The 12,410-nt window shown below is 37.2% G+C and overlaps 1 protein-coding gene across 2 annotated transcripts in view; it reads right to left on the reverse strand.

The window, feature by feature from the left end:
• Nucleotides 1-607: 607 nt before the first annotated feature.
• The window catches only part of LOC134671107 (myosuppressin-like), a 33,352-nt gene continuing 21,549 nt past the window's right edge, over nucleotides 608-12,410 (reverse strand). The window contains exons 1-3 of one of the 2 annotated variants that reach the window (XM_063528887.1): nucleotides 7,436-7,475; nucleotides 1,670-1,863; nucleotides 608-948 (exon numbers count right to left, since the gene is read on the reverse strand). In XM_063528887.1, the coding sequence (XP_063384957.1) occupies nucleotides 857-948; nucleotides 1,670-1,863; nucleotides 7,436-7,449 (300 nt within the window). In that variant the 5' untranslated portion in view covers nucleotides 7,450-7,475 and the 3' untranslated portion in view covers nucleotides 608-856. Of the gene's footprint in view, nucleotides 949-1,669; nucleotides 1,864-7,435; nucleotides 7,476-12,410 lie in introns of those variants that run through there. The other variant, XM_063528893.1, reaches the window with a different exon arrangement.

Genomic DNA, 12,410 nt, shown 5'->3' on the forward strand with positions numbered 1-12,410 from the left:
TACATTTTCCAGCATTTTTGGTGCAGCGGGATGGTGTTAACGGAATTGGTATGAATAATTTCAACCCTAATGATTAATTAGCGTTAATTACTTTAATATTAACCTTAATATACCATTACATTTGAAATTATTAACACCACTCCGCTGCACCAAAAATGGTGGAAAATGTACGATGTCTGTAGATTAGATTGTTATGGATTAATCATAGTACTTATATATATAAAAAACCGGGCAAGTGCGAGTCGGACTCGCGCACGAAGGGTTCCGTACCATAAAGCAAAAAAAAACGGTCACCCATCCAAGTACTGACCACGCCCGACGTTGCTTAACTTTGGTCAAAAATCACGTTTGCTGTATGGGAGCCCCACTTAAATCTTTATTTTATTCTGTTTTTAGTATTTGTTGTTATAGCGGCAACAGAAATACATCATCTGTGAAAATTTCAACTGTCTAGCTATCACGGTTCGTGACAGACAGACGGACGGACGGACAGCGAAGTCTTAGTAATAGGGTCTCGTTTTACCCTTTGGGTACGGAACCCTAAAAAATACACAGCTTAACTACACTACTATTTTGAAGGAAACTTTATTTGAATAAAAATCGCTAAGCTTGTCATAAATATGTATTTATTTAAAACATCATTAATAATTATATTTACTCTTACCTACAACGAAGTGCGACAAAATGTTGACAACAATATCGTTACTTATAATAACACAGCGCTAACATTTAAATTGGAGAGAGAGGTCGCTAGTCGGATACCAGACATAGAGTTAGTATAAATATTTATAAATGTTTTGGACGAAGGAGCGTGTCGGCGGGTGTCTTAGGCGCGGGGCGCGCGGGGGCCGCGGCGTCAGCGGCGGCGGCCGAAGCGCAGGAACGAGTGCACCACGTCTTGTCGCTTCATACCGGAGTCCAGTAGCTGGGGGTAGTCGCGCACCAGAGCTGGACAAAGAGACAGTCAATAATTTATCTTCAAGCACAGAGGGGTATAGTTAGATTTTTTTAAGGCGACCAAATGTTACTTAGCCTTTCCCTTAATTCAGACATCTTAATAAATTATAATGCGGTTATATATTGAAAGAGTGTATGTTGAGGAGTAAGGATAGATGGAAAGTTAGCCCTGGAAAAAGTTGTACAATTTTCAGAGCAATGAAATGCCTGTAGTTCGTTTGTAATACTAATCTTATCCGGGTGCCAGGCAGCTGTTGGTCGGTGAAGTTCGAGGTAGCAGCCGGCCTAGCCAAGGTGACAATCGCTATCGCTTCGACAACGAAACGCTTTGTAGCTCTATCACTCTTTCAAATTAGTGCGACAGTAACAGTTGCGTTTCGATCGCTACGGAGCGCTAGCGATTGGCATGTTGTCTACGGGGCCTGGTCTACAAAGGGGCTTTAAAATCAGTGTCTTGCTCTCAGAATCGCATTCCTTTTTGGTATCTTAAAAGCTAAGCCTAAGCATACTAAAGTCTGCGACTACTAGACTTTGATGTAAGTTTAGATCGTTAGCTCTTATGCTAATGTGAAATGTTTTCTCGTTGTCTACATGACAGGTATTTCTCTATATACACACCATTGCATCCGAACGAGACTGAAGTTTCGTAGAGAAGTCGGATATTGGACAGCGATCTTAAGAAAACAAAAGAAACAACTTATAGGTACTCTACCTTGGTACTCCGGCACCTGCTCTCCCGCCGCCTCGGCGTACAGCTCGAGGAAAGTGTTGAGCGCCTGGCAGAAGCGCGTGGCGCGTGGGTCGTCCTCCACGGCGCTCGAGCAGAGCTGCGCGGGCGCCGCCGCCGCGTGCGCCACCGCCAGCGCCGCCACTGCGCACAACGCCCATACACGACACGCGTCACCTCTAAAAAAATATTTAATATTTTAGTTAATATATGTACTGCAATGTCAATAACAGATCCTAATAACGGATAAGGGCGAGTCATAATTTTAAGGCGGGGTACCACCAGTGTGCGGCACAAGCATTTTTGTAGGTAGATACCGACTGAATATACCTTTAGATTAAAGACTGAATAAAAGCAAATATGTATATGTGACTGCCTCTAATTAGAAAATTGTAGTAGGTACCTATCAATAAAGTACGAAAATCTATCGATCTAATTGTCAATACAATTGGCTAGGCGATGATTATTTGTCAAAGTATCAATCGATCTTATTCGCATTACGCTCATTAAATTTTGAGATCTATATTATTTAATTATCTTAATTCCTACCTACTTATATTTTATAATTACGAATATTATTGTGATACATGTCTAATGTTCTACCAAGTGTATAATTTGATTAATTAGATCTTTAAGTTCAAAAAGGTGACGAAGATTCCATATTCATTATTCATCCTACTCGTACTTCTCCGTTTTGAGGTTGACTAGAAGAGAATCAAATGTCTTTGTACTACCTACCAAGTACTGCGTTAAGTTTTTCTTATATATTTCATTGTTATTGCTAAATGATAAGTACATATGAACATACAGCCTTAGAAATAGGTACATCAAACCGCAAGAATACATCAGATATAGTAATCCATTTTATATAGCTGTAATAAATGTAATAATATAATAAAAATAATAGCTGTAAAGACTATTTCGTAAATAAGGTTTTGAAATACCGAATCACTACACTATCTATGTGTGAGTCAATAAAATGAACACTCCATTATCCAACTCGTGTTAGGTATAAAGATGCTTTGATAAATCTGCAGAAACAATATTTCGTCATTTTTGCAGGATATGGTTCCATATTTACCAAAGTGGAATAGTAACGTATTATACAACCTACATATCTAAAACCTGGAATATAATGATCTCGCACCATGTTGAGGAATTTCACTGGAACTAAATTATTTAATTCAGGTGAATGCAATATATGATAATTGATAAAACAATATTTATGATTACGATAGTCTTTAATCATAGCTAAAACATTTATTACGATGAGCGATATGTAGGCCTCTAGGTCTAAACGCTTCTAACAAGGCACAATAGTTGAACACTCCAATTGCACTTTACTATAGGACGTACAGGTAGATGGGTAGGTAGGTACTTATTTGTTTTGTGGCCAATACTTAGTAATTTCACACTTGTTCAACATTTTCCTCAATCATAGTAAAGATACTTTAGCCAACGTAGCTTAGAACTCCGAGTGTCAGCGTCTTGACAAAGGTCATGCGTTATCGCTTCTCAGGTCAGTTCGCGTAGGGTGAAATAAAATTAGGATTTTTCCCACACGCCCGCCCGTGCCGCCCTCAAAGGAGCTTTTACGCAAAAAGAAACTACGTACATAAAGAATAACAAAGAATGCAAAAAGCATCCGCATTTCTTTGAGGGAGTCTCCAGTTACATAAAGCGCAGAATAACAAGGATATTATTATACGATATTGCGTATCAAGAATATAGTTATTGCATTTTCCTAGCTTTAACTACTAGCCGAGAAAACGTAACAGTTATAAATAATATTGTTTTATCACCCGATGATACCGAATATTAATAATATCTTTATTTGTAAACGGCTCTCCCAAGTTACTCCTATTTTATCCCCTGCTCTTTCAAACAAACTCATATGAAATAAAAAAAACCCACGCATCTAACTAAATATTGCACATACTTGGCTTCCAACATTTTCCACACATTGGTACATTTGGGTGAAACCGATCCGAAGAATTCCTAATATTACGTGTTATATTGGAATGCCTATGAGTAGAAACGCAAAACTTATTGCCTTTTACCAACCTTCTTTGCATTTAATTTATACGACGTTTTTGGGGACCCTCGAATATTTTCTTGAAACAATTACTTTCTTTAACACCTACCGAATCAAAGCGTAGCTACGCTACGTAATAATATAACAGCTTTACAAGCTAGAATGTACCTAGGGTAGGATTTATATACAGGTTAACTTTATAGAACATAATTAAACAATATCTTCTTTACTTAATCATCCCCACAAACAAGGCCGAAAAAGGACAACTCGGCGAGATAAGCTCAGTTTGTGAGGCTTTGCGGCGGCGTTATGCCCGAATTATCGCTAATACGTCCGAGCCGATTCGTCTGACACAGATATCAAGTTATTTTCGCGGCTTATCAAATTATGTCTGCTACAAAAGGCCCGATTCGGCTTGAGAAAGTGACGTGACGTGGTCATCATGCCCCTACTTACACGATCGGTGGCGATGCCACGTCAAAAATATCAAACATTGGAGGGTAAATAGTAAACAATATCCTGCTTCGCCACTAACAGCCATTGGAAATCAATTTAATTGTTTACCGGAGCATTTCACGCCAAGAGAACAGGGAAAAAGTGAAGTGAAGGTCTGAAATTCGGCAAGTAGGTAGGTACTCGTACATATATAAAGTATTTTTGAAAACGGTGAATTTCAAAGACGTGTCTTAATTATGCTTTAAAATATTTAAAAAAAACCTACACAAAATAAGATTTACCCTGCAGTGATTTCTTTCTTACTACTCACTCCAAATCCGTCGTTATAACTAAGGTAATTTTTGAGCAGGATACCTAGTTTTTACTTGAACTTTTGACCGGCGATGAACTGGACTGGACTGGTCTGGACCGGATTGCCCAATCACAATCCGGTCCAGACCAGTTCCTGTAATTAGGATTGAATTGGAAGCCTCTTGCTCGGCTACTTTTTCTTAGCTTAGGCCCTTTCACAGCAGTTGAGTATCTAATGTAAGAACTATGAAATAACTGGTAGATTCAAATCCCTGTAAGGATATTTATGTGTCTTTATCAAGAATATCTGTTACTGAATTATTATAGTATTGGCTTTGTGCATAGATTTAAGTTAAATAGTAGTTGAACCTACGAACTTTTTCATTTTGCCACCTCGAACGCGATCTTTGGAAGCGCTGGTGGCCTAGCGGTAAGAGCATGCGACTTTCAATCCGGAGGTCGCGGGTTCAAACCCCGGCTCGTACCAATGAGTTTTTCGGAACTTATGTACGAAATATCATTTGATATTTACCAGTTGCTTTTCGGTGAAGGAAAACATCGTGAGGAAACCGGACAAGGCTTAGTTTCCCCTCTGGGTTGAAAGGTCAGATGGCAGTCGCTTTCGTAAAAACTAGTGCCTACGTCAAATCATGGGATTAGTTGTTCAAGCGGACCCCAGGCTCCCATGAGCCGTGGCAAAATGCCGGGATAACGCGAGGAGGAAGAAGAAGAACGCGATCTTTGCAACCAAACGAACCTCGCAATTAGCCAAGTACCTACCACGTAACACGTAAGCAACTGTGAACTAGGGTTGCCAACCGTACTATATTATATAGTATTGTACTATATTTTGGCTCTCTGTACTATATACTTTTGGAAAAATATACTTACTAAATATAAATACTATATTTTCGATTAAACGTATATTACACTCATGTTTAGTATTTTATCTAATGTAGGTACTATATTTTTTTGAAATGTACTATATTTTGATGCCTTATTCTAGAAAATACTATGGGCCCGATTCGGATTTTGAAATAGACTTATATTAAATATCTTTTAGACATCACCAAGATATATATATATATACGATACGATATTTAGATCTCACCTGTCAAATTTGACATTTGCGCGATTCTGGAGATACTCTTGAACGATTTCCACAGGATATAACTTTCACATCTAATTCAATTCACATCTAATAGATATCTTACTCTATGTAACGTAAAAGTGACATTGGTTGCCTGAATTGCGCTGCAAAAGAGAACTAGTTGATACCTAAACTATAACGTATCTAGAATGGATCTAGTACGTGTCGTCTCTTGTGAATATTTTGAAGTTCGAATACGGCCAAAACGAACCAAAAAAAAGTTGGCAACCCTACTGTGAACACAAGCGCATATCTTATAAATACATGAAATTAGAATTTGCCAAAATTCCTATCTGATGAATTTCCTATGCTGCCCGCCTAGCCGAATGGTGCTATCTCAAAAACAAATTACTTTGAAAATGGAACTGTAAGCTATAGAAACTAAAGTATAAGTTAGCAATGTTTTCCACTGAGATAGCGCTATTTGGCTTAGGGTGGCAGTACGGGCCAATGTAGTGTAAAAATGCAAGTTTTAATGGTTATTTGGACCTCTATAAAATAAATTTGTCCTCTATTAACCCTTTGAACGCCAGGCGGCGCGCGAATATGCCGTGCCCCGGACGCCAGGCGATCGCGATTTGAACTTTACGGAGTCTCGCGTAAATCCCTATTGAATTGGCGAAGCTGACGGCTGTAGCCGTCGTTGGCGTCCTTGGCAAGACTTTCCGATGCCGTCCACACCCGTCTGTGGCGGCCAATGGGTTAATGAGAACCTTTATAATTGAAACAACCATTTCTTGAACGTCGTTAATTGGCACGACCTGCTAAAATGAAGAACCTGGTTAATTCACTCAAAATTGCTGGCCCCTTGAGATTCCAACTATCCAGGTACCACATACCATATATTACCATATGTACCATATATTATGAACAACTTTGACTAAAGTACAGTATAGGTACCTACATACAAAATTTATAAAATGGGTCACCGCCATAAAATATTCAGAGCATATTCCAATCTACTTAGGAGTTTAATATCGGCGTTATGAAGTACACTCAAATTAACAGTAATCGGGCGTGAGTATGCGAAGCACAACAGGGTGCCTAGCCAAGATGCCAATCGTTTGCCCTACGACAACGATACGTTATCTGTCTCTTTATCGCACTAATTTGTAAGAGTTATGTACCTAGGTATTATAAATATATGGCACTTAATTCTTTAATTTTTTTCTATAAAAACATCTTCGATGGCAAAAGAGTGCACGGTATGAAGACAACAGATTATTCAAATATGATCTACCGTTAAGGTGCTTTATGTTATTATAACACGGGGAACACCGATCCGTTCCAGTGTTTTCAAACTAAGCTGGTTCCATGGAACCACATTCTAAGATTTTCTTTCTTGAAAGAAATGAAACTATAAAATACTTGAGGCAAAAAGATTTTCATAGAAACTGGAACATATTGCTTAACGGGTTGATTAGTTAGGGTTGGACTTTAGTAGGTATGTCAGATTCGCAGTTTCGTATAAGTATACCTACTAAAATAATACGACCTTAAGTTTACCATGAAATATGTTTGAACAATATTTTTAAATTACTTCTTACGCAGATATGATGCAACTGATAATGCGTTTCAACGTCCTCAAATCAAAACAAAGCTATTTATAATCATGGAGGGCATGAGTAGGTACGAACACTATTTTATCAAATTAGTCATAAATTAGCAAGAATAAAGATAAATTTCAAAAAAAGAATAATCAATTTATCAAATTTATCAAAAAAACGATGATTTAATTATTTAGTATGAATATATTTATTAAATGTAACGCAACCCAACGTGCAAATACTTATTTAATTTACCTAATAAAATTACTTACTTGTCAAAAGACATCACATTTCCTTTAAAACTAAAAAACACGAAAAGTCTATTTTTAAAAATAACTTTAAGGGTTATACTTTGCAAAGCTTTATCTAATTCTATTTTTAACCGTCGCCGGTTGAACGGCATTGCAGTTTATCAATGCGATGCGTACGCGCCACCGCCGGTGACGCGGAAGAACTGGATAGGCCTTGTATTCTCATTGGTGGCATAAGCGAGAATAAGGGCTCATTTCATTTGACGACCGGTCTGGCCTAGTGGGTAGTGACCCTGCCTGCGAAGTCGATGGTCCTGGGTTCGAATCCCAGTAAGGGCATTTATTTGTATTATGATACAGATATTATTTGTTCCTGAGTCATGGGTGTTTTCTATGTATTTAAGTATTTGTATATTATATATATCGTTGTCTGAGTACCTACAACACAAGCCTTCTTGAGCTTACTGTGGGACTTAGTCAATCTGTGTAAGAATGTCCTATAATATTTATTTATTATATTTTTATTTATTTATTATTTATTTTATTATTTAGACGATGCGAGAACTCGCATGCGAGTTTCATTACATTGCGGGTTTTGATCGGTCGGTTGAACTGGACGTAACCAACAGTCCGGAATGTAGCTAAAATCGCATGCGAGTTCGCGCGCCGTCTAAATCAGCCTTATTGTCTTATTCTTAGTCTATTAAATAGTCTGCGACGTTTGAGGTTAATAATTTTTTAAGTTTAGGTTCTAAGTCAAGTTTAGTATCCTTTTCAACTAAATCAAAGATGTAGACATAGATTTCATCAAAATCGGTTCAGCGTTTATTGATTTCCCATACAATCCTACACCTTAATACCTTTCATTTTTAAGGTTTTTTTTTTGGAATAATAACTATCCTATGTTCTTCCCCGGCACTCAAACTATCTGTATACCAAATTTTATCTAAATCGTTTCAGCGGTTATTGAATCCCCATACAAATTTCCTCCTCCCTTTTCACACCCTTAAGGGATGATTATTGAGATTAAAAGTATGCTATGTTATTCCCTGGGACTCAAACTATCTCTGTACCAAATTTTAACTAAATGGTTCAGCCGTTTAAGCGTGAAGAGGAATTTAAAAAAAAAGATTTTTTTTCATATTTTATGTGTTTTTATTTCGGAATGGTGTCATTATGATATCAGAAATGAATTCGGCACCCCCGATTTATACGGAAACGATACCAAACTTGACCTAGTAGCTTAAATGATACAGATATCAAGATCAAGTTAAGAGCCCCCCCCCCCTAAAAATTTACATCAAAAATCTCGGTGGCTCCACTTCTTGAATCCATCCTTGGGTCCTAAGGACCAATCCTGCCAAAGGAAATCTCTTGTTCATGCAACGCCGCATATTAGCTCCAGCGCCATCCGCTACTAGGTAGTACATAACAATTCATACATGCTGTAGAGTGCCTATTAAAATATAGCAAAATCACGTGTCAGAAATCAAAATGGACCTACTTAACAAAAATAAAAAAACATTTGTTTTTCTGACATTAAAGGAATCTCGACCTTTAATTATAAAAGAACCCAATACATTTGTTATTTTGCATTAAAACTTTACTAAGAACAAAGAGTAACTTTACGCCACAGATGAAAACAATTTCGAAAGATTACTCGTACCTAACTCGTAAACAATTAGCCCCCTTATTCATAAAACTTTACACGCCTGATTTTGTTAAATTGTTTTATCCCTTTTTTACAAATACATAAGTCAAAATGACAGATAAGAACAAACGATTATTAGCTAATTGAGGTTTGTAGCGCGTTTATGAGGGGGTAGAGTATAAACTCGGTTCAAGCCACCATAATTCTATAGGTAAGTCAAAACAAACTGATTGTATTTCTAAATAAACGTACACATTTAAGTATCTAAAAGTAGAGTCTATCGATTACTTGCTAATCTCCAGGCTAATAAACAGTTCCTTATGCTTAAGGTAAATGATGACTTTCAGATTCCAAGTTGTCGTTTAGATGTGGAGTGTACGATATTGAATGATTCAAGGAGGATAAATAGCAATGTACAAATTGCAGAACTTTCCCAAAAAGAGGAAACGTTCTCGAGAATGTTCTCAGAACATTCCTGCAACATGGAAATTATTGTTTAAACAAGAGAATATACTTGAAATAAAGTTTAAATAGGCATTACTTAAAACAAAATGTTATTATGCATATATTATTGTCTTTTACAGTTAGCTATTTTGTTGATGTGATAAATTTACCAATAAGTTGCTTAAATTCTCACTGTATATTACAGACATGTATATTATAGACAATTTTTTCCAAAAAATTTTTTTTTGTTTCATTAGAATCTAGAGGCCTCTATCTCCCGCCATGCCAATTCTCAGCGCGCTCGGACCAACTTGAAAAAATTAAAAAAAGAAGTCGGCCATTTTGATTTTTTTTAATGCAGTTTGTTTTGTCTCGGGGCCCTCTATAACATTTGGTCGAGCACCCCCCAGCTATCACGCACCGTTTAAAAGTTGCCATACAAAATAAAAGTGGCCAGTTTTCCCGCAATTGTAGCATTTTTCCAAAAAAAAAATTTCATAGGTATCTAGGAGACCCCGAAATTCCGTGACCAAAATTTCAGCGCGCTAGGACAAAATTAAAAAAGTTTAAAAAAAAGTCGGCCATATTGAAAAAAAATGGCGGCGTCAAAAACTGCTAGGGTCCCTCTATGATATTTGGTCGAGCAACCCCTACCTAAGTCTGACCGTTTGGCCGGGCCGTCATACATTTTTCTGACCGGAAGCGGACGACCAAACGTCGGAATTTTCTGGGGGTAAGGACTACACCTAAACTATCGTGAATATTCATGGTATAAACTACGATAGATAAATAAATTCCCGAGACCGAGAATTTCTCATGTGGAAAGTTTCGCAACTTTGGAAAGTTCTCGTGCGTGCATTGCTAGGATAAACGCGCAAAGCTTAACGCAGATGACAATGCAATCGTTTAGGTTCCAAACTTGCCAAATTGTAGGTTTCAATTATATTAATTAATAGTACATTATTGTCGAGGCTCGGAAGTAGCTACTTGCAGGCTGAGGATTCGTTAATGGAATCCGAAGCCAGCAAGTAGCCTTCCAGCCGAGTCATATATAGTGCTTTTCTCAAAAATGGTGCAAGAAATATAAATAGCATAGAAATATTTTACAAAACCAACGTTCTTACGTATATATTTTCACAGAAAAAAGCCCTTGCCGCCTTTTTATTTTTTTAATAAAAAAATAGAAGTGTATTTTTCTGCCGAAAATACGCCAACCTATTTGAGACAACTAAATAGTCGCGGTACTAATCATCTGTTTGGCTGTTTAATGGGCCTGTGCCTTCATTTAATATGGCCATTTCAAATTTTAAAAAGTTTGGAACTCGACAAATAATGGAATTTGTATGCAACATTGCAGTCCCAAAAGCGAGACTGCAATGTTTTTAACTTTTTAATTTTTGAGTGACCATAAACTACGCGCTTCGCCACCTATTTTTTAGACGGCAAAGTCAACTTTGCCTCAACCTTTTGAGAAAAATACTTTTGCATGCAATTACCTTCAGTAGGTATTACCTAATAAACAACTTGAAATCTGTATACGAAGCGAACCAACTTGTAGTAGGGTTGAGAAATAGTTTTGGGGGGACACATAACTTATCCAAGGTTCCTTTATGAAACTACTAGATAAGTGTGTCTTAAACGTAATTCGTATAATACCTACCTTGTGGTCCATAAATAAATGTAGGTGCTTACTCAATAAAAGTTTAGTTAAAGTTACCTACTTATCTAACCTACTTGGTAAACATTTTTGATACGTCTTTCTACAATAATTTAAATTAATATTTAAATTTAATTAAAATGTTTTGATTGTACATACATATATTAAATTTAGTATTTTTTACTAATATACCTAAATACAACTTCACCTTTGTTTAGCGTGGTGAATGTAGTGCCTGCTGCCTGCAATTCGAACAATGCTTATTAAAATGTCACAGCGATACGATACCGACCTGTCAGTGTCCACAGTGACATTTCCTCAATCAAAACCGTCACTTTTGACACTGGTATCGTTTGGCTGTGACATCTTATAAGCATTGTGCGAATTGGGCCGTTATAGTTTGTAATATGGCAGCAAAGCAAGTGTAATTGGTTAGCCCAGATTGTGCGGTTTGCGCATTGCAGACTTGTTATTACTGGCCCGTAGGTGTCCTCTTCTATGCAATTTGCGAGTTGAAAGTGTACAAAACAGACGGCGCGATTCGGGAAATGATTTAGAGATTCACTAGATATGAAATAGTAAAGATATGTGACGTTCCACGGCAAAAGGTTCCTTATGGCGTCTGGCGCTTACGCTATTATTAACGCCGCTCCAATATTCAGCCGGTGCAAGGGTACCTTTTGCCGTGGAACGTCACATATCTTTACTATTTCATATCTAGTGAATCTCAAAATCATTTCCCGAATCGTGCCGAGAGTCCACAGGTATAGACAGGATGTTTAACATAGAAGCAAAAATGAAAGGTCATTTAAATCAGTTTCAAAACGACCGCACGTTTCTTTGAAATGTAAATATTTCATAAACTTATGAAATTGAGGCCTACACCAATTATGGTGAAAAGAGACCCGTATACATGAATACTAACTAGTCATTTGCATGTAAATAAAGTAAACTGTCTGTGCGTGCTGAATAAACTTTAAAGAAGTTGCAAGTTTTGGCTTACGGTCGAAAAGGCTGCTGAAGTGACGTACTAACTTGTGAATGTCACAGTGATAGGAAATTTGACTGATGAAGCGTCAAATAAACTTATTTACCGCCGGGTGGTAGATTGGCAAATACGTTAAATACTATGCACTAGTAAATATTTAGTTGGTACCTACTCGCAGAAATGCATCAGTTTAATCTAATAATATCTATCTGGGAGACCAAGCTTTGCTAGGAAAATATATGAAAACTCAAAATGC

The sequence above is a fragment of the Cydia fagiglandana genome, chromosome 1 (assembly GCF_963556715.1).
Source record: "Cydia fagiglandana chromosome 1, ilCydFagi1.1, whole genome shotgun sequence".
Classification (NCBI taxonomy): Eukaryota; Metazoa; Arthropoda; class Insecta; order Lepidoptera; family Tortricidae; genus Cydia; species Cydia fagiglandana.